We start from the raw sequence: 24,638 nt of genomic DNA, 5'->3' as shown, positions 1-24,638 counted from the left end.
TATGAAGAAATGATTGTATAATTTCATCACTCCAATAAGAATAAAGAAAAATAAAAATAAATTTTTACGTCACTAGTCATAATAATCAGAAATTCCTCAAATCTTATCCATTAAGTGCTCAAAGATGTAAATGTAAAGAGTAAAGACTTTTACATAGTCGCATAGAGACCAATCAGCTAGAAATTAGAGTTGTGTAGAGAGTTACTTATTATATATTATTGAAAATCAAAACATAGTTATCTATATGGTAACTATATGGTAAAAGAAAAATAATAATGACATAACTCTAATTAAAAAAGTGACAAAAATTCAACCAAGATTTTATTTCCATTTTAAGATAACAGTAATTCGATCCCATTTGGACATTCATGGCAAACAAATAAATCTTGTAATAAGATCATCATGACGTCTAAAAACCCGATTCTTATCATTACCAAATCCAAATCTTCGACTCGTTTAAAACAAAATCTTTGATTAAAAGTCAAAATCAGTGACCTCATAATAGGTCGTTCGGTGGCAAAAAAAAGCGACACAAGTCTTCCCTTTTATTTCACTCGTGTTTCTGGTCAAAATTAATTTCCAAAAACAGTTGCCACCTCATCATCACACTGACAGCTACTTTTTCTTCTTTTCTTTCTTCTACTTCGAACCTTAGAATTCATTCTTTTTTAGCTAATTAACGATGCACCACTTTATCAATCCAATCAAACCCACTTAAAAAAAAGAGAGGCCCCAAACTAGATCGGGGGATTATTATGGCAGCAGCATCAGTAAAGTCTTCACGGTCAAGGGGATCCTCAGTAACGGCCAACGGCGGCTTAGGCTTAGGATTAAATGGGTCTCAGCTTGAAGATAAGTTGAATATATTCAAGTCAGATGGGTTTGATCCTGATGCTTTTGTTCAGTCCAAGTGTCACTCTTTAAATGAAAAGGTTCATTCTTATTAACCTCTCTTGCAAATATTTCTGTTATCTGGAAATAATTTTTTTTTTGTTTTCAGGAAATAAGGCAGTTATGCAATTCTCTTCTGGACTTAAAAAAGGCTTCGGCTGAGGAGATGCGTAGAAGTGTTTATGCCAACTATTCAGCTTTTATACGGTGACTCACTTGACACATATATCCATTTTTACATATGAGACCATTAAATATGTTGAAAAAGATAATGAAAATTTGTATATATGCAGCACGTCAAAAGAGATATCTGACTTAGAAGGGGAACTCCTTTCTATTAGAAATCTGCTTTCGACACAGGCAGCTCTAATTCATGGTTTGTCTGAAGGAGTAAATATACATTCCATGACTACCACAACATCTCAAGGTTCTAAAGTACACCAAATATTTAAATATGAGGATCGAGAAACTTCCAACATTGAGAAATGGACGTTGGAGTTTCCTGATCTGTTGGATGTATTGTTAGCTGAAAGAAGAATAGATGAGGCTCTGGCTTCCCTTGATGAAGGGGAAAGACTGGCAGCCGAGGCGAAAGAAAATAAAACTTTAAGCCAAGATGCACTCCTTTCTCTACAGACTGCGATTACTGAACACAAACAAAAATTGGCTGATCAGCTAGCTGAAGCTGCTTGCCAACCCTCAACCCGCGGTATTGAGCTTCGTGCAGCTGTTTCAGCCCTCAAAAGACTTGGAGATGGTCCCCGTGCTCATAGTTTACTTCTCAATGCCCATTACCAGAGGTTTCTGTATAACATGCGGAGCCTTCGTCCATCAAGCACTTCATATGGAGGAGCATACACTGCTGCCCTTTCACAACTTGTTTTCTCTGCTATTGCTCAAGCTGCTAGTGATTCTGTTGCTGTTTTCGGCAAGGAGCCAGCATATACCTCTGAGCTTGTGGTGTGGGCCACCAAACAGACAGAGGCTTTTGCCCTTCTTGCAAAGAGACATGCATTAGCTTCGTCAGCTGCTGCTGGAGGCTTGAGGGCTGCTGCTGAGTGTGTTCAAATAGCCTTAGGTCATTGTTCCTTGTTGGAAGCTCGTGGCTTAGCGCTTTGCCCTGTCCTTTTGAAACTCTTTAGACCTAGTGTTGAGCAAGCACTAGACGCAAATTTGAAAAGAATTGAAGAGAGCTCTGCTGCATTAGCAGCTGCTGATAATTGGGTGCTCACATATCCTCCTAGTGTTGCTCGCCAATCTGGTAGATCTTCAGGTAGTGTGGTGACTTTCCAGCATAAACTTTCAAGCAGTGCCCACCGGTTCAATTCAATGGTACAGGTGAATAATCTGTTCCCTTAGCTTTTCCTTATCTGACCCTATGTTATATCAAAGTCTTTGAAACATCCCTTCTTTTTTTTTTCTTTTTCTTTTTGTCGTATTACCCCTTGATCCCAATGATTGTTCAATGGTTTGAAGGATACAAATAACATATCATTTCGGACCTTTTTCTTCTTTTGAAATGACTGAAAAGTACATGTTTGTCTTAATGCTGTCTGTCGACTGAGAGTTTAGAACATGTCCTCTCCGACTTGCCTTTAAGTTTTTTTTTTGAAGTCCTACTCTCTCTCTCTCTCTCTCTCTCTCTCTCTCTCTCTCTCTCTCTGTATCTATAGTTCATTCATTCCAATAAAAGATAAAAGATTGTGATCAAGATAATTTGTAGTTTCCCACTTAGCAAGATACCGAGTTACAAGATTATGCACACTCCAAAGATTTTAAAGTCGTACTAAATAACTGATGTTTCCTCCATTGAGGTGTTTCTCTATACCTGATTCCCTCTGAATATTGGAATGTTTGAGTTCATGTAGCTTGAAGCCTTCTCGTTATAATATGAAGCCTTTTGGTTTGTTATTAGCTATGATCTCTCTTTCATACCGTCAGCATGTTTTCTTGAAGCCTTCTCATTACATGGTTAATGCAGGATTTTTTTGAGGACGTAGGACCACTCTTGAGTATGCAGCTGGGAGGTCCTACACTGGAAGGTCTTTTTCAAGTATTTAATTCATATGTGAACCTTCTCATTAAGGCGTTACCTGGTTCAATAGAAGACGAAGGCAACTTGGAAGGTTCTGGAAACAAAATTGTTCGTCTGGCTGAGACTGAGACTCAGCAAATAGCTTTGCTAGCAAACGCGTCTTTATTAGCAGATGAGCTACTCCCTCGTGCAGCCATGAAGCTTTCCCCAATTAACCAGGCTAATATTAAGGATGATCCCCGTAAAAAACCTACAGATAGGCAAAGTCGCCATCCTGAGCAGAGAGAATGGAGAAGGCGACTCCAACGCTCTGTTGATAGATTGCGAGATAGTTTTTGTCAACAGCATGCTCTAGATCTTATTTTTACAGAAGACAGTGATACACCTCTTTGTGCAGACATGTATATAAACATGGACGAAAACACGGAGGAGCCTGAGTGGTTTCCTTCTCCAGTATTTCAGGTATTTCTATTTCGACTCTTACTCTGTATTCCTTGTCACACTTGACAGTAGAACAAGTGACTCTTATAGTCTTATTTTAAAAAATACTTCGTATTTGTTGTGCATGCTATTCTCTTGTGAACTAATAATCTTTACTATTTTAAAAATTGCAGACTCATCTACAGTTCTGCAATAGTAGTTTTTTTTTTTTTTTTTTTTTTTTTTTATGTATCTCTTGCCTCTTGGTCACTTTTTCTCTTGACTGTTTTTCCCCTACACCTTTTGTATTTACGGATTTGCCCCGTTTATCTTGCCTCTTGCTTTTGTGCATTTATGAATTTGCCCTGTTCTTTTACTATATTCCATCATAAAATTCGGTCAATTATAACGGCTGCACATTTGAAAACGTGTGTAGCATGTGCCTTTTGCCAGTTGAACTATATGGGGGATTAAGTATCTACAGTAGTGGTTTATTAATTATGTCAAAGTCAAGGACTTTATTTGATTGGTTTAGGGGAGTGGGTGGGGATAATTGAGGTTCCAAGACTTTATCATCAGCTGGGATTGTATTGTATTGTAAACCAAGTTGGGTTTACCCTTACTGTAATGGCATTTCTTAATAAAACTAACGAGGTATCTCTTTTATGTTTCAAAAATAAAAAAATGAGCTACTAATTCAAAAATATATGTATATTTTTTTGGAGGGGAGACTTAGTATCTATTGTAGTGGGTTTATTCATTGCCTCACTTTTACATTGCATATTGTGATTTCTTTTTTATGTGACAGAGTAACAGACCTTATGTACAGATGTACTACTAGCTAAGATGCTCTGATAAGATATTTACACAAATAATACATAATTGTGATGAGAATTTGACTTCTTATATTCTAAAATCTAAGATGTCAGTGTACGCTTAAGTAAAGTGATTAAAACAATAGTTAAGTGTATCAGGTTTTGTGTAAGGTGTCGTTATGCATGCAAATTATGTCATGCAGATAGTAACTGATCTCGTTGACTGTAGTTTATTCACAGATTAAAAGAAAAGAAACAAAAGCAAACCAAGCAAAAAGGAAAAGAACACAGAAAGAAAACCCAATTTACCAAGGCCTATCAGCCCCCAAAGGTCTCCTTTGCTTCCCACCTCCTAAAATCAACTGAAGTCAAGATGATCTTTATCATCATCTTTATCTTCTGAATTCAGATTGTCGAAGTCATGTCACTTTCTTTGGTTACCTCTAGCACCTATTTTCCTCCAACTGTCTGTTTTCAGTCTGTATTTCAAGCTTTTTTCCTGCTTGAGTGGACGTGTGCTCCCCATCTGGATCTAGCCGCTTTTGGACTGTGCTTGACTGGCACAGCCAATATATATTTTTTTTATCAGCTAAACAATATATTATAGTGTTGATAATGATGATGCAGTGTGAGAGATTCACACTACCAATATAGTACAAACATACGTACACAGGCTAAGCCTCAACCAAAGCATCCCATCTAATTTTGAGATCTTCCAATTCCAAACCCCAAACATTGTGTATGAAAGACACCCAATCCCGCATAAGTGTTTTACACTGCTCGACATTTGTAGACTCATCATGGAAAGTTCGACGATTATGTTCCAGCCATATAGACCATGTAACTGCGTGAGCTACAATCTTTGCCAATATGCGACCAGTGGTGGAAATCAAACTATCTGGCTTACAGTTGAACCGTCCCATTAGACCTTGGGATGTGTCAGTGTGTCACCATGACCTATGATGCACGGATACTCCTAAAATGCCATTGCACCCGTATCGGTCAGGTACGATACCGATACGGGTACTGGATACTTCTAGGGTACTAGAATCTCTGAAATAGGCCTGATCCAATTGTTCTACTCTATTGAAATGTAAATTGTTCGTGAGGCTTCAAGTTGTATTGACTTTGACATGTGTTATAATAGTTTTTCACATGTTCCTGACTAACTTTACTCAAAAAACTACTAACATAATTTTCAGAATACACATTTTAAAATATTCATATTAATTAGCCGTACCCATAGGCCGTACCCGTATCGCTGTATCAGTACCCCGTACCGGTGTCACCGTATCAGTACCCATACCCGTATCCGTGCATCATAGACCATGACACTTAAGAGACTGCATGAACTAATCTCATACTACTTGCGCCACATCACAATCCAGGAACAAGTGTTGAATAGTTTCCTCCTCCTTAGAACACAACACACTTGTTGACAATAATATTGGGCGTTCCGTAGTAATCTAACATTTACAACAACCTGTGTTTTGTTATCATTGTTGTTATTGGTAGTATTGCCCTCTACACAATATCTTTCATGTAAAGTTCTGATTGTTTCTTACTATTATTTTTCTTTTTTCTTTTTGGCCATTCAGGAACTTTTTACAAAATTGAACAGAATGGCGAGCATAGCAGCAGATATGTTTGTAGGTAGGGAACGATTTGTGACTCTTCTATTGATGAGGCTTACAGAGACCGTTATCCTATATCTTTCTAATGATCAGAGCTTCTGGGAAGATATTGAGGATGGTCAAAGGCCATTGGGCCCTCTTGGACTTCAACAGGTATTTTAAAATTGTTATTCAGTTGTTCTTTTCCAATTTCCTTTTTGGCAAATAGTTTGACCTTTCTTCTGAACATGTTGGATTCATGTGCAGTTCTATTTGGATATGAAATTTGTCTATCATTTTTCATCTCAAAGGCGTTATTCATCGCGACACTTGCATCAAGTTATCAATGATATAATATCCAGAGCTATGGCAGTATTTTCTTCGACTGGGATGGATCCAGACAGGTATGGTTTTAAAAACCGAGTGTCAAAGTTGTTGATTATGTCTTCTTTATCATTTGTTTCTACTTTCCGACCTACAAGGTATGGTGCATACACAAACTTGGTTACAAATTTAGTCATTTATTTTAATTATTATTAGTAAATTCTTAAGAAAACTGGAAAGACTCATTCAGTCATTCTGCGTATGAAAACCTCCTTCTAAGTGTGTGTTAGCTGTAGACTCGCTCCGTGCTGCAAATTAGTGATGGAAACACCCGATGGTCGTTAGTATAATTTTCCTATTACATCATAGTTGGCAGCTATAGAAGAATATCGTTCATCCTGTTCTCCCTGTCATTTGTCGCTTGGTCTGAGGAGTTATGGGTGATCCAACCTTCTTGCTTCTGTTACCCTTCTTTAACCCCATATTCCTGCGAACTCCGCACTGCTCATTTCCTCCTCAGTGTTACTTCTAAGCAGCTGGGAGTTTGTTTTTTTATTGCGGATCTATATATAAGTTGGATGAAAGAAGTTGAGCTTCCCCCTTGGAATTTCGTAATACAGGGAGATTGGTTTATATTTGACTGTAGATTTGCATCTGCATGAATCTCAAAGTTGACCCCAAACTTGAGCCATCAGATAGTCTAACACATAAATTGTGCACAAGTTTGTTTTACATCCCTGCTAACCACCTGACTGGCGCTCTTTATTATTTTCTTCCATAACGGCTTTTCTTACTCTCAAGTCCACATTGAGGACCAGATAAGGCACAAAGGATCTATCTTCTGTGATTTCTTCTATTTGTAATTTTTCTCTGTAATTAGACCTAGGCATCTCATTACCATTTTGTACCAGCCTGGGCGTGGAGAGACTAGTATTTCTAGGTTGTATTTTGGTCTTGCTTTGGCCGTTTGATGTCTCAGTTCCATACTATTTCTAGCTATAAAATTAGAGATGTGCCGGCTCATCAGAGTACCGAGCATTTAGGGGTGTCAATTTGTTTTGAAGTAATCGGAACCAGAACTGACCCAGAACCATTTAAGACGGTTAGGCTGTAAAAATCTATATAATATGGAGGGTAGTGTGGGGTCCACTGCCCCTTTATCTAACCGTTCTCGTGTGGTCATAGATATTATAAGTTATAACATGGCAAATCAAACAATATGGGACTAGTCTGCTATTTAGCTTCTAAATGTCGGGTTTTTTCAATTACATCCACTCAACTCTTAAGGTCTAAAAGGTTGCTTGGGCTGGATTGAAATATGGGAAGGGCCAGAGGCCTGAGTAAACACAAGTGCTGTATACATTAAGACTTGGATCGTTGATTATAGTATCCATTTGGAACCAATTAAATTAAGATTGGATGGAAATTACTAGTGGATAATCGCAGCTAAATCTGTCTCCATTGACCTTGTGAATTACTAGATTCTTACTTATGTACTTTCAGTGATAAAAGAGAGGACAAATATGTAGTTTAATTTGAGTAACCAGATAAAAGCCGTCCATATCGTCTAGAACCCAAACACCATAATGTTGTAGAAGGTTCTTCCTCACCTCTTCAGAGAATTATATACATCCATGGTGCATCTGTCTTTCTCCATGCATCTTCAAATAATCAGCAGCTGTTATGTTTTTCTACTAAGTATGCATATCTGCAACTTAAGTATTAATTTAGTTTCATAATATGTATGGTCCTGAGAACCGTGGATGGAAGCGAAAATGATAAAAGTCCACCCTGTTTCCTTGTTATGGTTATTATTTTTCTGTAATTCGCATTGGAACAGAACTTGTAAGGACAAAACCGCATTGTTGGCACCTCTACAGACAATGTGGGTAGCAGCTTTTTTTCTCCATGTTCTTTTTTCAGGAATTCTTTGTGTTTTTGTTTATTATAACTTCTGTTGTGCTTGTTTTCCCTGCAAATTTGAGATTTTTTTCATATGTACTGTGAACTACTGAACTGACAGGGCAATATGGACTTGGCATAGATTTACACTACCAAAATCCTACTAAAAAGGATGTAAATGCAGTGAAATTTTTACTTACATTTCAAAAGTGCAAATTCCATCGAAATTTGTATTTTTTTTGGAATGATTTTACGAGTGGAATTCCTACCAAGTTTTTGCACACTTTCTATATGGAAAAGTTTCCCAAATTTGTAGAGGGAAACAAGCACACCCTTAATATAGTTGAACATCTAAATTCTGTCAACTTTAAATCTCTTGGTTTTCTAGAAGCTGATATTTAAGTATGTTGGCAGTGTACTCCCAGAAGATGAATGGTTTATCGACATTTGTCAGGAAGCCATTGAGAAGCTGACTGGGAAAACCAAAGCAGTCAATGGAGAAAGAGATCTCAACAGTCCCACTGCTTCTGTCTCAGCACAATCAACTTCATCAGTTAGATCTCATGGAAGTTCCTAGCTTACAAAGTTTCTTGCTCTTGTACATTTAAGAGCCAAACAGCACTTTGGAGTTACAGTGCACTACCTGATCAGCCTACAACAATCTTCTCACGATTCTATGGTCCTCCTGGTGGTTGCTGTGCTCAGCACTGTATAAATAGTAAGATTTCAACATTTTTAAAAAAAAAAATTATGTTAGTGAAAATCTTGAATTTCTGTAGGTTTATAATAGCTTGGTCCTAAGTTTAGGAATTCTTTGCATCCATTCTCTAGCCGAGGTCTGAACATGTAAATGTTGGTGATACCTTATTTGGTCCTACCCCTGTGCTGTATCATTCTTTCACTGCTTTGTGGCTCATGGGCCTGTAATTTCTTATTTTAATTTTTCGTGAAATTCAATAAAACACCCTTAATCAATAAAACTCGATAGGGTGCATAATATGGTTGGGAGAAGTAGTTACACCCCGTTCACATTCCATTATATCTAACCACACAAAGCATTAAACAGTTTTTTCCACATATCCTTTAAATGTTGAACTTTCTTCTGGCAGTCTACATTTCCACATAAAGACACCCTTAAAAAAGTTAATAATGTCATGATACTATGATAGAAGTTATTGAGGTTCCCCATGCACAAAGATTTCCATAGATTACTCAAGAATCAGCTGTATTGGTGGAAAGCCTTGTTTCAGAGACATGGGAAGAGGAGTGGCGAAGGCCATCTTGGTTCAGTAGAAGTTTGATGGTCTCATCCTACTCGTGGATGTCTTTTTTCTGTTGCAGTGTGGATGTTTGAGTAACTTTACAGAGACCCATACTGTTCCTTGTGGACAACTCATGAAGAGGCTTCTTCCTCTTTAGATGTGTCTTCCTTGTCAGGAGTGCGAAGAACCTTTTCTCGTTGTGGCTTCATAGACTAGCCTCTTGATAATATTTGCACTTTTCCATGTGAAACTGTTTGTTAACCAAAAGAAACATATTGGGTGTGTTTTTTTATGAGACTGATACTACAGGGTTATTCACTGAAACTAATCAGTTTACTGAAGAGATTTCTATTACTGCCGAGGGATCTTGAATTAGCGTGCTACCTTAAGTATACGTAATTTTATACGGGTGGGATATTCTTCATGGCGCAGAGGAGCAATTGTTGCTGGAGTACTTACGTTGTATGCAGTTGCTCCACTTCTTCATTTGACTGTTGTTTGTGTATTACGTAAATCTATCTTCGTGGACCCACAAGAAAAATATATCTTTCTCAAGAAATTGTATGGCCATGACAAATTTTTTGTGAGAGCCTTCGGAAGTTCACAGAATGTTTCTTTGTCAAAAAAAAAGTAAGAATATAAATAAGAGTTGAAGGAGGAAGGCAGTGGTGGAGGCAACACCAGCAATGAGGAAGAGATCTTAAATTATCAGGGCATGTCTGAGGTGATAGTGCTACCTCCTAGGCTCCTTGCTATGGACAGGAACCTTAGTGGCCAAACCATTCACTCTCCTCCGCACATTTTATATGGCCATCAAGTTCATCAACGTAGGCTAGATTAGACGGAGCTGTTTGACATTAATACTGTCTATTGACGTGCAACTTGCAATTCCAATTCCAATTTGAAAATGTGAAATTTAAATGAGGTCGTTCAAATTTGTGATGTAGGTCATTTATTTAGGCTCCGTTTGGCATTACTGAAACCAAGTGCATTTAGTCATCGATTTTTAGCTGCACCCATTTGATCATTCCCTGTTCTAAACTCAAGACGTCTTAGTTGGACTTTTGGACTGTATATATTTGTTCCAAGTAAGTGGAGACTGGAAACCTATGTTTATATTTTGAAATCAACGGAAAAAGGACTTGAGGATTTTTTTTTCGATGAAGGACTTGAGGATTCAGCATCCCAAATAAGACCGATCTCAAAGGAGGACCTCCTTTATGGCTGAGGGTTCCTTCCCTTCTTTCATTGCCTTGCAGCCTTGCTCCAGAACGATACTTGTGACTCAGCTATCACTGTTCATTGAATTGATCCTGGGTAAAGTAGGTTGAGGGTATGAGGAACGATAAAAGTGCAGGTGCACGTCAGCAGCGCCTGTGTATCAATGTATTTGTTGATCTTCGAACATAAAAATGTCGATTCTAACTTAATGTCAAGCCATACATATGTTATTAAAATATTCAGTGCGTGGATGGCGTATACCTCAAGCTCTTGGAATATGTAGGGGAGTAATATCCTCATTAAGGAATATTGCATACGCGCGAAGCATAAGCGAACCAGGACATCGACCTCCAAGACCGATCTGTGAGCAGTTCCCTTCATGTAGGTGGTACGCTTAAGTTCGTTCAAGGATATCTCAGGATGAATAAACGACTGGAGACAGAACGCCTCAGATAAAAACACCACCAGGTGTAATCATTATCAAAATCGTACTTGTACTTCCCACCACCGGAAAATAGGGACTACCGCGCCAACTTCCAATCAGCACACAACTCCTACTAAAACCAACCTAACACACTTTCATAATCTCCACCTACATATGTACAAGAGGGTACACGTGTCTCAAGGATCAACACTCCCTTAGGCCTATAAATACCACCTATTTGAACTACGTGAGACCTGATTTTTCTCTCCCCTAAAAATCAAGAGAGATATCGTGGGTGACTCTTCTTTCGAGGGAGCCGAACTCGGTCTCTCCAAAACCCAAACCCATCCTCCTCTCTTCTATTGTATGTAAAGAAAAACCAAAACACACCTTTACAGAATTGTTGAAATCAGCAAGTACACTTAACTAGCAGTTGGTTTTAATAGGCAAGACCAGTGCAGCTCGCTCAGGAGCGAACTCGGTCTCTCCAAAACCCAAACCCATCCTCCTCTCTTCCATTGTATGTAAAGAAAAACCAAAACACACCTTTACAGAATTGTTGAATTCAGCAATTACACTTAACTAGCAGTTGGTTTTAATAGGCAAGACCAGTGTATTGTTCACTGTGTGATATTTATCTTCAAATAAATTTGAGAGAGGGTGAATCATGAAGCCAGAGCTAGCAGGACCGCATGTTGGTACGACCATGCTGTTTATTGTGCTGCATCTTGCAAGGAATTGCTTGATGAAAGGGATGTCATTAGTAATGCATTAATAAATGAAGAAAATACCATCTCGACTCTCCCTTGATAAGGCCCCATGATAGTTTTCCACATTGTGGCAGGACGTAATCTAACGCCCCCAAGCTTTCAACAAGTCCTAAAACGAAGGAACAGTTTTGACAACTTGCATAATATCCCTACGTTTGAGGAGGACTGGTATACCGAGCGAGTGGTTTGTTCAGGAGGACTGGCGAGTGGAGCTTAGGCCTCAAATTTAGAAGGCCCTCATATTTCCTAATTTATCCACATATTTGTTTTTTACCTAATTTTATAAAGAAAAAAAAATGCTAAAAAAGGATATGATTCAATTTGGCTCAGGAACAAGACAAATGACATCTCGATGTATTAATATTAATATGCAGTGTGCTCATTTAATCAAATTGTTTCATTGGAAGAATAAAAACAAATCGGAAAATCCCACATTTAGTGAAACAATCTCCACATTCTATGCATTTTCTTATTCTCTCTCTTAATTAAATTGTCTTAATTAAAGAAATTGTCATTACACTTCTCTCATTAAAATTTTCTCTCTCACTTGTTCTATTTCACTAATTTCAAGTTTAACCATTTGTCTTCACTTTTGAGTTCTAAATGGTTAATCATCAATTCATCATTTAGTACTCACAGTTTTTGTGAAATTTGATTTTTATTATTTTTATTATTTGATTTTATTTATTTATTTCAATATGAATCTATTCTTTTATTTATTTATAGTTTTGATGTATGGATGTTTTTGTACGTTTTTCATTCGATTTGAGTTATAATACTAGATTTTCGCTCTTAATTTATAATAAAATTGTGAATATATAGCGATTTTTTTTTTGTGATTATAGATGGCCTAGGAAATAAAGGCCTCGCAAATAAAGCTCTCGCCTAAGGCCACATTTTGGCTTGAGCCGGCCCTGGTTCAGGCTCAGGCTTATGTTTTAAATGGGGCTTAAATCTGTTCAGGACTTCAGGCTAAACTCATAGTGCAAGCAGAGCGTGTCAAATGTGGATCGAGCCACGAGTAGCGCCCCGAGTAGCTCTGTTAAATATGGATGGTACTAAACTACTAAAGAGTAGAGACGAGCCAGTCAAAGGCTTGGCTCACACTGCAAGCGGAACGAGCTTGAGCGAGGCAAACGAGTCGATCCCTGAGCAAACCTAGCAGCTCGGCTGATTTACCAGTCCTATGCTTTAGATCATTAATGTGCCGGTTGGTTATGTTATTGAGGTCCGAATGAGGACGGCGAAAATCCATTATTTGTAAAATTTATTGAGGAGAAAAACTTTAAAAGAACGAAACAGCTTTTCAAGACTGAGTACCAGTACTGTACACAGATATGAGACGGTAGTCACTTTCACCTTTCAGTAATTGACTTTACTATTCTAAGACTAACTGTAAGGAATTTGAAACTCAAAGGAGAACTTAAGCAGTTGAGGAGTCGATCAGTATTTCATATACAGTTTTTTAGACTTAGGTCCCCACCAGCTTATTGAATTAGACTTCCGTCCCCAGTTCTTTGTATATTAGATTTACGTCCCCAATTTCATAGCTGACTCAACTGATTCCGTTTTGTGCATGTGTAAAGACACATTTACCCCTGAGCAGGCAAAATGACGAATAAAGCTTGCAAATTGACACGTGGTGTCATCCCTCTCATTTAATCCAACGAACCAAAATATTTTCCCTAAATGACACCCAATACTCTTGCTAACTTAAATTGACCAAACTATCCTCAATCATTTTCCCTCATTTGCCACGTGTCAGCATCTTGTGAAGTGAAATCAACGGTTCATAATGGTTCATGCAGAACATGTTTCATCAGCTCTGTAAGAGCACATTTTCTTAACCAAAAGATCACTCAAATTTGCTATCTTCTTCACTACACTATCTAGCTTGGTGGTAGCCAAAATGTTTTGCATTTTGGTTTAGCAGACAAACACTACACTATCTAACAAAAAAAACGCAAAGAAGATACCTTTAAGCTAAAGTAGATAGCTTAGTGGTAGTTACTTACACGTGATCCAAATTTGAGCTCAAGGTAAGTTACTTAAATTTCGAACCTTTAATGTTTGAACATGTTTTTAGGTGGTTTCAAGTATGTTAAGTAAGAAATGTAAAATATTTAACATTTTGTATTCCAGGAGAAACTTTAGCATTTTGTTTGTTTTGTTCTAACTTAACTGTAATTAATATGTATTAAACACAGATGGAAAGGGATTGTTTGGCTAAGAGAAACTTAATGCTCTATTATCATGGGGCATTTCAAGAGGCACCTGATGGTTCACTATATGCCCATGATAATTATAGAGGTGGTGTTATGGAGAAGATGAGGAATGTGGACGGGGATATGATAAATTATATGAACTTTGTAGATGATCTTAAGGAAAACTATTTGTTTGATATTAGTGCAGTGTTTGAAGTATTGTACCTTTGTAATGGTGAGAAGGTATATGTTAAGAATGATAGTGATTTGATGCAAATGTGGGCTAACATGGAGGAAGATATAAGTGGGTGGAGTCATGTATTTGTTGAATTTGAAGGGGAACTATTGAGTTGGTGGAAACTATGATTGTACCAACTCCACAAGTTTCAACTCCAAAGCCTAGAAAGAATGTGAAGAAGAAGAAGAATAAAATAAGAAGTATGAAGAAGAAGAATTCAATCATCAAAGATACTGATGATTTTTATACAAATAAGTGTTTTGGTACACTAGATGATTATGAGGAAGAGGAAGACTGGAATGATGATTTACCACCAATAGCACCTAATAGTTCAACTCCAGTTGATATTTCAAATCCACCACCAATAGCACCTATCATTTCAGCAACATGTCATGATCCTGAGACTTTACCTCCAGCACCACCTATAGCCAATGCATCTTCTCCACACATTTCAAAGTCCACATCACCAAACAAGTCAGCTCTACTAACACAGTTTTCACCTCCACCACAACCACCAGCACCAAGACCCATAGATGATATTGAGGATGATGAGGGGTATAGGAGTACACATTCTTCCGAGGATGAGGAGGACCATGTAATTGCAGAAAGAGTGGACTTTGTTAACTTCATTGCAGTCACTGATAATATGGAAGATGGAGATGAGGGAAGTCAACAGTCTGTGAATAAACCAACAGTTTGGGAGGTAGGAATGAAGTGGTCAAATATTGATGTGTTAAGACAAGATATAATTGATTTTTGTGTAGTAAATAGGTTTTCTGGTGACTTAGTGAAGAATGACCTATTAAAAATTAGATTAAAATGTTTTGGGGAAGACAAAAAGAATGTACAATGTCCATGGGTAGCTTATTTCAGGAGACAAGATGATGGATTCACAATGAGACTGAATACACTGAAGGCAGTACATACTTGTAAGGCTGATTGTGATATGTTCAACAGAATGGCCAATGCAAATTGGGTTGTTAGAAAAATTGAAGATCAAATGAAGATCAGTTCATTATAAGTGGTTTGGAGTTCACTATAAGAGTTTTTTTTTTTTTTTTGATAGTATCACTATAAGAGTTTAAATTGTACTAATGTAGTAACTTTTATATTGTTTTATCCAAGGTTCATTTCAAAACCATGACTCCTATTTTCATAAAGGGAGAAGTCATGAGGGTTTTTCATGTCAATAGAAGTTACTGGACAGTTTGGAATGCAAGATTCAAGTGTCTGCAACAAATTTATGGGGATTATGGGGGGAAAACTACAACATGATCCCAGTGCTATGTAACATGGTATACACTTTTGAATTGTTTTCATAATTTATATATCTTTTTGTATGATTTCAACAATCAAATTGATTGTATGTTTGATGGTTGTTTGTAGATTCATAAGAGTAATGGTCTTTCTACAATTGCAAAAGTCTCAAGAGATGCTAACACACTTCAGTTTGAAGGAGTCTGTATTGCATTTGATGCTTGTATTCAGGGTTTTACAGTTGATTATAAGCCATTAGTGGGGTTGGATGGTTGTTTTCTTAAAGGGAGATATGGAGGGCAGGTGCTTAGCATGGTTGCTTTAGATGGAAATAATTGTCTATTTCCTTTGGCTATATACATTTGTAGATCTGAGTGTAAGCAATCATGGTGTGAATTTTTGAGTATCATGGCTGAAAAGCTAGAACTGCACCCTTGGCCTGTTGTTTGATTCAAGATGTTAAGGCTCTATTCCCTAGAGCACAACATAGGTTTTGTTTCAGGTATATGTATAAGAACTTCAAAAAGCTTTTCAAGGGTGACTATATGGAACAACTTGTCCTGGGCTGCATCAAAGGCATATGGAAGACTTTGAAAGGTGGATGGAAGTGATAAAGAATGCATGGAAGTGGCTGCAAAAAAGAGGGATATGAAACATGGGCTAGATCTCACTTTTCTAAGGAACTTAAAGTTGAACAGGTATGCAACAATTTCTCAGAGTCTTTCAATAGTTGGATCTTAGAGCTCAGAGACCTTCCAATTGTCAGTTTACTAGACCAATATCACCTTCTGTTAATGAGTTTGAGGTACAAGAGGAAACATGCTTGTAAAGGATGGGATCAAAATGGATTGGTCCTTAGAGTGAATAAGCACATAGCCAAGATGATAGAAATATGTCCATCCTACATCTTTGAAGGTTCAAATGATGATCTTTTTGTTGTGAAGAATTACCATGGTGATAGGTGGAGGGTCAATATTGTGGACCACACTTGTGAATGTAGGGTATGGCAGATGACTGGAATTGTGTGTGTTTATGCTGTGAGAGTGCTGTTACCAAGAAGAGTTGAGTGGGTTGAGTACTGCAATTCTTACTTCTTGGTCTCAGAGTATAACCTAGCTTACATGAGTAATGTGAAACCCATGAAAGATGTCAAAGACTGGCCTAAACCTGTAAGTGTTTATATATTTGTCTGGTTTAATATGCTTATGTTATTTACACTAAATTGTAGTAACTAATCTTTTATTAATCTTAAATTTTCTTAGGATCCAACCAAACTTGTCAAACCACCTCCTTTGGTGAGGGGTATTGGAAGGCCTAAAAAGCAGAGAATGCGTGCTAAGGATGAAAATGAGAATGGTCATGTGCAAAAAAAGAGGAAAATGACTTGTAGCAAATGTAAAGGAGAAGGGCATAATGCAAGGTCATGTAAGGGTCTTTTTGCATCAGAAATAATGCAAGCAATGCAAAGAATAAACCACCAAGATTGAAACCTAAACCTTGGACAAGGTCTAGAACTGTCACAGGAGAGTCCACTTGCATGGATAGGGCAAAGTAAGTTAAGTTTATTAATATTTGTTCAGCTACTTTGTTTATACTAAAATGTTTTTACTACTTAGTTTATACTTTGTAAACCTTGGCAGAAAGATTGTAAGAAAGACACAGGGTGGCATTAGGAAGGCAAAAAAACAGAGTGGTTTGCAAAGTGGAAGTGATGCTCCTCAAGTGAGTCCATAGCAGAACCACCAAGCAATGCTCCTCCAAGTGAGTCCATATCATAACCAGTAAGAGTGGCACTAGTGAGACATGAACACCCTAAAAAGAGCCAAAACTATGGACCAACATTATTCAAAGCACCAGAGCACAGACATACTATGGGTGACTTGATTAGAAAGCAAGGAGAGGGAAAAAAGAATAGTGCAAGTGTGCTAGTTGCTACAAGACAAGTTGTGAAGGGAGCAAGAGCAACTTTTGCAAGTGTTACAGCTCCTTTCAAAGCACCAGCAGTTGTGAAAGGAACAACAAGAAATAAAGCACAAGCAAGTGTTACAACTCCTGTCTATCAAAGCACCAACACTTGTGAAGCCGATAAAAAGAAACTTGGATGAATATATGTTATAGCTCCTTTCAAAGTACCAAAATATTTGCTTTTGATATTCATGTACAACTGGTTTAATTTGGAAAGATTTCTTTTGGAATATATGTGTACAGAGTTGGACTATTTCTTTTGCAATGTGTATATAGAATGTTCTATTTCTTTTCAGTGATTTCTTTTGCAGTATTTATATGGCGTATTTTCTATTTAAATTGCATTAAATATTATGTTAAATTTGATTAAGAAAATGTTTGCAGTTTTGGTGATTCAAGTATGAGATATTTACTTGCAGTTTATGTCCTGTTTTTAGACTATGCATAGGGTGGCAGAAAATCAGAAAATGTCTGCAGTTTTGGTGATTCAAGTGTGAGATATTTACTTGCAGTGTTTAGACTATGCATAGGGTGACAGATTCATTTTACTAGGCTGGCTTGTATTAGCAGATTCATTTCAGTCAATGCCTCGTGAATCATCCAAACACCCTATTCACTTTCTATAAAATCAGACTACACCCCCCAACACATCTCACATCAATTTTTTCTCATTTCTTAACTCTATTCTCATCTCTCAACTCTATTCTCATCTCAAGTTGCAACAGTTGGAAGTCATGGTTGTAGGAAGAATAGCAAAAATTCAGCTTGATAAAAAGAAAGTTGATGATTCTTTTGAGCAGATCAAAGCATTGTTAAAATAAAAGAAAGATAAGCGGCTGTTTTTAGAGTTCATGGAAAATGAGGGCCAAATGACTTTCAAGGTCTGCAACAATATGTGTTATTTAGAGTTGACTGATACCATAAGGCAATGTCTAGCAGAAGAAGCAGCATCACCATATCCTCCACCAGGTTTTGCTCCTCCATCACCAGCAAAAGGATTCGATATGAAATTTGCTCCAAAAGCTAAACCACAACCAACACCAGTCCTTCCACCAGCACCACAACCAGCAGCAGTCCCTCCACCACCACCACCACAACCACAACAAGTCCCTCCACCACCACCACAAGCAGCATCAACCTCTCCTTCACCCAGGAAATCAGCAAGATTACACATTCCACTTCCAGGACCATCACAACTTGGTCAATCACAATCACCACCACGTGAAACTAAAAAAATTGTATTGGCATTAGCAGCAGTTGGAGTGTGCATGAGCAACAAGAAGAACAAGAACAAGAGGACTAATGTGTAATGTGTCATGGTCTAGTGTACTATTTGTTTTATGTGTCTAAGTTTGATGTTTGTGTTAGTTTGAAGTAGTTTGAATGTTAGAGTCTTTGTTCTATGTTAGAGTCTCTGTTTAGAGTCTGTGTTCTATGTTAGAGTCTCTGTTTAGAGAGTCTCTGTTCTATGTTAGAGTCTCTGTTTAGAGTCTGTGTTCTATGTTAGAGTCTCTATTTAGAGTCTCTGTTCTATGTTGCTTCAATGATTCAAGTGTTTTTTGTTTAGAGTGTTTTGAACAACAACAATAGTACTGCAACTCTTTCAATTAGATTTCAAACATGAAGCTTACAACTTCAAACATGAAAGTTACAACAGTTAGTTACAACTTCAACTTCAACTTCAACTTCACCTTCAAACTTCAAATTGAACTTCAAACTACACTACTGATGATTAAACTCCCTTTCACAGTCACTTGTGCTTCAAATCCTTCACACAAATTATCCACTTCAATTTGAACACAAACTTTGGACTTCCCATTAGAACTCCCTACAGACGAGCTCCCCCCAACTTGAGAAGACAACTGACTAGGCTTTTGCTCGGGCATTGACTCCTTCAGAGCATCCTTCATCCATTGAAAACTTTGACATTTTGGGCAACTTAAAAACTTTTGATCCCATGAATGAGGTTGTTGTGAAGTTTTCACAAAACGAACTGTATTGCATCTCTTGCAAGGAGAGCCAATCCAAGGGCATCTATCATACCAATGATCAAGCTTTCCACATGAGAAGCAAGCACGAGCCTGAAATTTCAACAATTAGTTTTCCTACTTTAATTAGTTTTCCATTGCCACCTGAATTACCTGAATTAAGGTACAAAGTTGAGGAAATACCTTCTCCATTTGTGCTTTGGACGAGTCAATTGCATCCATTTCCATTTAAGAGAAACTTCTCCTACTTATAGAGGGAAGAGCCTAACGTTAAAATCTAACGGTTTGATTCTGCATGAACCAACTTATTGAACCAAATTATGAACCGTTGATTTCACTTCACAGGATGCTGACACGTGGCAAATGAGGGAAAATGATTGAGGGTAGTTTGGTCAATTCAAGTTAGCAAAGGTATCGGGTGTCATTTAGGGAAAATATTTTGGTTCGTTGGATTAAATGAGAGGGATGATGCCACCTATCAATTTGCAAGCTTTTGGTCTTGATAGAGTCAATGAGCATATTCGTCATTTTGCCTGCTCAGGGGTATATGTGTCTTTACACATGCACAAAACGGAATCAGTTGAGTCAGCTGTTAAATTGGGTAAGTCTAATATGCAAAGAACTGGGGACAGAAATCTAATTCAATAAGCTGGTGGTAGGGCAGGGAATCGGGTCGGGTTTGACCCGAACCCGACCCGATCCGAATCCGAATAGTTCGGGTTCGGGTTGCTTTTTGTATCCGTTTATTTATTCGGTTCGGGTTCGGGTTCTATTCGGATATATTTTTGGGCTTTTTAAATTTTTAGTGTTATCCGATCGGGTTAGTCGGATATAACGGGTTCGGGTCGGTTTGGATATTAAATTTCGAATATAATCGGGTTCGGATTCGGTTTCGGATATTATAAAACTATTCGGATTCGGATTCGGATATAGCCATATCCGACCCGAACCCGACCCGATCCCTGCCCTAGCTGGTGGGGACGTAAGTCTAAAAAAAGATTGCAGGGTATCACATAAACTAATCAGTTTACTGAAGTTATCTCTATTACACCTGGGGGGTCTTGAATTGGTGTGCAGTGATTGGTACTGGGAATGCTTCCCTCTGTGGAGTAGACTGTATCTTCGTGCACAGAAACACTTGATGCTGGTATTTGAGGTGTACTTGCATTGCATTCTGCAACACAACTTTCTCTTCCATCAGTCGTCCTTGCACATAGAAAATCAATCTTCTTGGATCCTTTAGAAAATATATCTTTCTCCTTATCAAATTGGACAGCCATAGCAGAAATTTTTTGGGAAACAGAACATTCAGAAGTAATAATGTTCCTATGTTCATATAGGAAAATTATTATGGATACGAGAACAGCAGTGGCAGAAGCAACTCTGGAAATGATAAAGAGACCCTTAAAGCTATCGAAGGAGAGGCTTTCGGAGGTAGTAGTCCCTTGCTCTTGACATGAAACCTGCTGCCCAAACCATTCGCGATTGATTGCCTCCATTTTGTCTCCCTCTGTCACATTTAAGATAGCCCTCGAAATATCAGGTACTAGAGGAGAACCCTTTGGAAAAACCTGAGCAAAATGTTTAGGAGCAAAATTGTCAAGTTAGAAAAATGGAGTTGTTTTTAACACTTAATAGTGCAAATTGTCGAGATACAACCGACAACCATTACTTCCTAAAGTATAATTGTGGCTGATAAGTTATATTTACCATTACATACTGCTACTGTAATGGGACATGCAACTGATAAGTTATATTTCAGCCCTTAATGATTGTTGGAATCAATAAGTGGTATGACAGACGGTGTTTGTAAATATGCAGAGTGACGTATCTAGTGGTTTCATGTTGCCTACTAATAGGTGACAGAGTTGCTCTCAGGTAACGACGAGTAAAAGGGTTACTTACAAAGCCAAAGCCAGCAGTCCTGTGTGTTGGTCCAACCATCTTGTATTTTGTGCAGTATTTTGCAAGGAGGACCTTCATATAAGGGATCTCATCAATAATAGCGGAGACTCCACCATCTTGACTTCCTTTTGACAAAGCCTCGTGGAACGCTTCTACATTGCGGTAGGGCCTCAACTTCGATGAATGAATGCCCAAGCTTTGAGCAAGTTCGTAAACAAAGGAACCTGAGAGATAACCTACATAATCTCCGGTCTTTTTGAGATCGCTGATGTCTTTGATGGTGGGTTGGAGTTGCTGTACTGTTAACAATGAAGTTAAGCTAGCCGTATAACTTGATGTCAGAATGAGGACTACGAAAACCCATATAATCATCACAAACCTTGCGAAGTTGCTTATCATCCTTTCCTCTGCAAAATAGCAACAAAATTATTCGTTTACTCTCATCAAATAAGCTGGGTTCTCAACACTTGAGATTGCAATACAAGTGGTTCTCAATCTATATAAAGATAGTTAATTCTTTGGTCAGGGAAGCGTTATCACATTTAATTTTCTACCACTAAATCATTCCAAAAGTGGTAGAGTGTGAGTTGACATATATATTAATTAGTTTATTTAACGCAGCAAAGTGGTAGATTTTGTGTAAGAAAATGAGGAAGGAAATTACTATGGGCAAACACAAACGTCGAGAAGGTGAAATAGAAGATCGTGCCCACTTGTTGCGAAGGTTTGCCTCTAAAATCTTTGTTTATACCATGCTCTAGAACCCAGATCACGAAGCCAGTGTAGATGAAAAATGCCCCAGTTGTTAACCAGAGCTCCATGGTTAGAGGCTTCAAGAAAATCCACGCATTCTTCCTAACATCTTCCTTGACTGGCACTACAATTGATACCCCGGATTCCGTAATTGGCACGGTAAAATCCACATAGTTGGATCTGTTGGCAAGAATTGTTACATCTCCCACAACCACGTCATACTTCTGCGAATATGTTAAAATGTAGTAAGAATAAAGAAATACTTCCGGCTTAATTCAGAGAAGTAAATGATCAAGAACTGAAGGAAAAATGCAAAGTTCAAGAATTAAAAACTAAAGGTCGGCATTGTAATGTGGTCGTTCTGAGTGAAAAGGTACTAAAACTTGTATTGTTAGATGGTCACTGACATTTCATGATGTAGGAACCTTGCCAGGTGTGGATGGAGGAGAAGAGGGTCCGACAATCTTTGCAGGTGCAAGGTGTCTTAGATATATGACCAACGAACCATTCTCTTATATATCCAGATTAACAGATGATTGCGGATACTTTAACTGACCTGGAGATAGACTTGGTATACAAGTTCATTGTAATCTCCCGCGCTCTCGCCGTCTGCCTTCTCGAAAGGTACAAATTCATAGGGTAGGGCATATTTCATTGAGTCAACCGCAGCCTTGAATACATCTATGCAAAACCCAGTGGCCAATGTGGCATTAGTCTCTCGATCCTTTTCAACTTTAACAAAATTACTAAACCCATCTTTTATTGGAACTCCAATCTTCAACTTCTTCTCGCTTGCTGGCGTCTCCCAACCCTTTGGAACCACAGTTGTCTCACCAGGCCAGATAATGGCTCCAAGATTAGTCTGGGATGATGTTTTCGTTGTCAAGTCCGAGTTCCCTGAAAGTCCATGTGTTGGACTCCAGAATCCGATTTCTCTTTCTCCTTTCCCAATTATATTGATTATTTTGAAAGTCCATGACTGCAATTGTCCATCTTTGAGCCAGAATTCTCCACTCAACCCTTGAAACTTGGTTAGCAAGATTGAATCCCGAAGCTTAGGACCGTTTTCAGAGATCCCAAGATTTTCCAGGTCTGTAGTGTTTGTTCCGTTGTCTAGTTTCTTATACCGAGGACTGACAGTATTAAGTCTCTCAACAGCAGTTGCCAATGCCCAGATACTGTCATACGCCCATAGGCCAATTATATTCAGCTCAGCTTCGTCAATGTCAGAATATTTTTGAAAAAAATTTCGTTTCCAACTTCTTTTAAAGTTGTCAACCTTTTCAGATCTTGGCACATGAGCTTTTATTCCTAGTACACCTTGCATTGACTCAACAATAGAGCTATTCATGGAACTCAAGAGATCCGTAAGCCCATCTGTGATGATCCACACATACCCTTTACTCATCATTCTGAGTTCATTTGCTATGGAAAAAAGGCGTGAGCCAAGAGATCGATGTCCTCATGTGCACCACGAAAACCCTGGTCTGCTTGGTCATCAACTTGTACAGTTCACCGCGAATCTGTACATCAGTTGGTGAAGAACATAAAACACTCCGGTATGGAACATGTGAGTTGACATCTTGGATGGCATCAATTAGATACGGTATCATGTCCTTTCCATAGTCAGTGTCTTCATATATTGGGACCACTTCCCTCCATCCAAAGTATTCAATAATTGCAGCAATAGCTTTCACTTGTGTGGAATCATTTAGAGTTGTTCTGATGAAATATGAGGTTTTGGTGAAGGAGATGGAAGGACTGGTTGCTGAGAAAGAAATGATGGGCACTTCAGTTTTGTTACCGATATCAACCACAAACACGGCCTCGGAGGATGTTTGAGGTCCTAGGATGGCTTGCACTTGAACATTCTTTATTGGTACAATGACCAAAGAAACCACTTAATTAGTTTTTGTGATTTACTGTATTTGTATTGGTAGTAACCTGTTATAAGAACAGAGGTTTCTACCAATCTACCTGTTAAACCAGACTAGCAACACATCAAGTAAAGCCATCAGTTTTGTGACAATAGAGTAGCACTATGAATTCTATACTTCAATAGGATAAAATGTCAATGTTGCCGCAAATAAACTTCACTTGTAACTTGAAAGAAAAACATATTTGAGTACTTGGTCTTTGGAGGGGTGAATGAGTGAGTCTCTTTGATCGCATATATTCGAGTGAGCGGAGCGAACGATCTTGGCAGAAGGGGGGTATGCGGACAAAAACCAAGTTGGTTGGTTTCTGTTTGTCTGTCTTCAACTTCTCTCATTTTTTCTTCGCCCCAAATACCCTTTCTCCTTCACCCAACTCTCTCTCTCCCCGCAGCTCCGCTCACTCCCCACTGCCATGCAGTATACTAGTCTAAACTGGTTTGTCTTTTTCTTACCTGGTGATATAGAAAAAGTCAAGAAACCAATTAGAGGCAAGAAGAAAAGCTCATCTTTGCTGAGATCTCTCAGGAAAGTGAATTTGGCCACATCACAATGAAGAACAAGCTAGGCCTAGAAAATATGAAAAGATAAGTCCTCTTCTAAAACTCGTAAGACTACACAAATTGATACTCGACTAGTTACCTGTTGTGAATATAACACTGCGGAAACAACGTTACCCACTACAATAGATCAATTCTACACAAGGATCAATCCTTC

At 38.2% G+C, this 24,638-nt stretch overlaps 3 protein-coding genes across 6 annotated transcripts; 2 read left to right on the top strand and 1 right to left on the bottom strand.

Moving 5' to 3' along the window:
• Positions 1 to 504: 504 nt before the first annotated feature.
• EXO84B (exocyst complex component 84B) lies at positions 505 to 8,980 on the top strand. The gene is made up of 7 exons (XM_086601873.1): positions 505 to 932; positions 1,001 to 1,098; positions 1,185 to 2,229; positions 2,873 to 3,388; positions 5,760 to 5,948; positions 6,042 to 6,178; positions 8,415 to 8,980. The coding sequence occupies exons 1-7, from the start codon at positions 756 to 758 to the stop codon at positions 8,575 to 8,577; spliced, it is 2,325 nt and encodes a 774-aa protein (XP_086457999.1). The 5' UTR covers positions 505 to 755; the 3' UTR covers positions 8,578 to 8,980.
• A 4,452-nt stretch (positions 8,981 to 13,432) lies between these two features.
• Positions 13,433 to 17,565, top strand: LOC147509575 (uncharacterized). Of its 4 annotated transcripts, XR_015218522.1 has the most exons (5): positions 13,433 to 15,414; positions 15,506 to 16,074; positions 16,292 to 16,545; positions 16,639 to 16,927; positions 17,017 to 17,565. XR_015218522.1 is itself a non-coding variant. In XM_086601872.1 (3 exons), the coding sequence occupies exons 2-3, from the start codon at positions 15,994 to 15,996 to the stop codon at positions 16,861 to 16,863; spliced, it is 777 nt and encodes a 258-aa protein (XP_086457998.1). In that variant the 5' UTR covers positions 13,433 to 15,414; positions 15,506 to 15,993; the 3' UTR covers positions 16,864 to 16,998. The 4 variants fall into 3 exon arrangements, 1 of the variants encoding a protein (XP_086457998.1); XR_015218521.1 differs by having other exon boundaries at positions 15,506 to 16,545; XM_086601872.1 differs by lacking the exon at positions 17,017 to 17,565 and having other exon boundaries at positions 15,506 to 16,545; positions 16,639 to 16,998.
• A 1,363-nt stretch (positions 17,566 to 18,928) lies between these two features.
• On the bottom strand, positions 18,929 to 24,301 carry LOC147509574 (glutamate receptor 2.8-like). The gene is made up of 6 exons (XM_086601871.1): positions 22,544 to 24,301; positions 21,899 to 22,211; positions 21,235 to 21,641; positions 20,302 to 20,900; positions 19,513 to 19,978; positions 18,929 to 19,422 (listed from the first exon to the last, which is right to left on the bottom strand). Exons 1-4 carry the CDS (start codon positions 23,396 to 23,398, stop codon positions 20,352 to 20,354), a joined length of 2,124 nt encoding a protein of 707 aa, XP_086457997.1. The 5' UTR covers positions 23,399 to 24,301; the 3' UTR covers positions 18,929 to 19,422; positions 19,513 to 19,978; positions 20,302 to 20,351.
• Between the last annotated feature and the right edge of the window lie 337 nt (positions 24,302 to 24,638).

Source organism: Coptis chinensis, chromosome 3 (assembly GCF_015680905.1).
Source record: "Coptis chinensis isolate HL-2020 chromosome 3, ASM1568090v1, whole genome shotgun sequence".
Taxonomy (NCBI): Eukaryota; Viridiplantae; Streptophyta; class Magnoliopsida; order Ranunculales; family Ranunculaceae; genus Coptis; species Coptis chinensis.
This window is presented reverse-complemented; position numbering and strand designations above follow the sequence as displayed.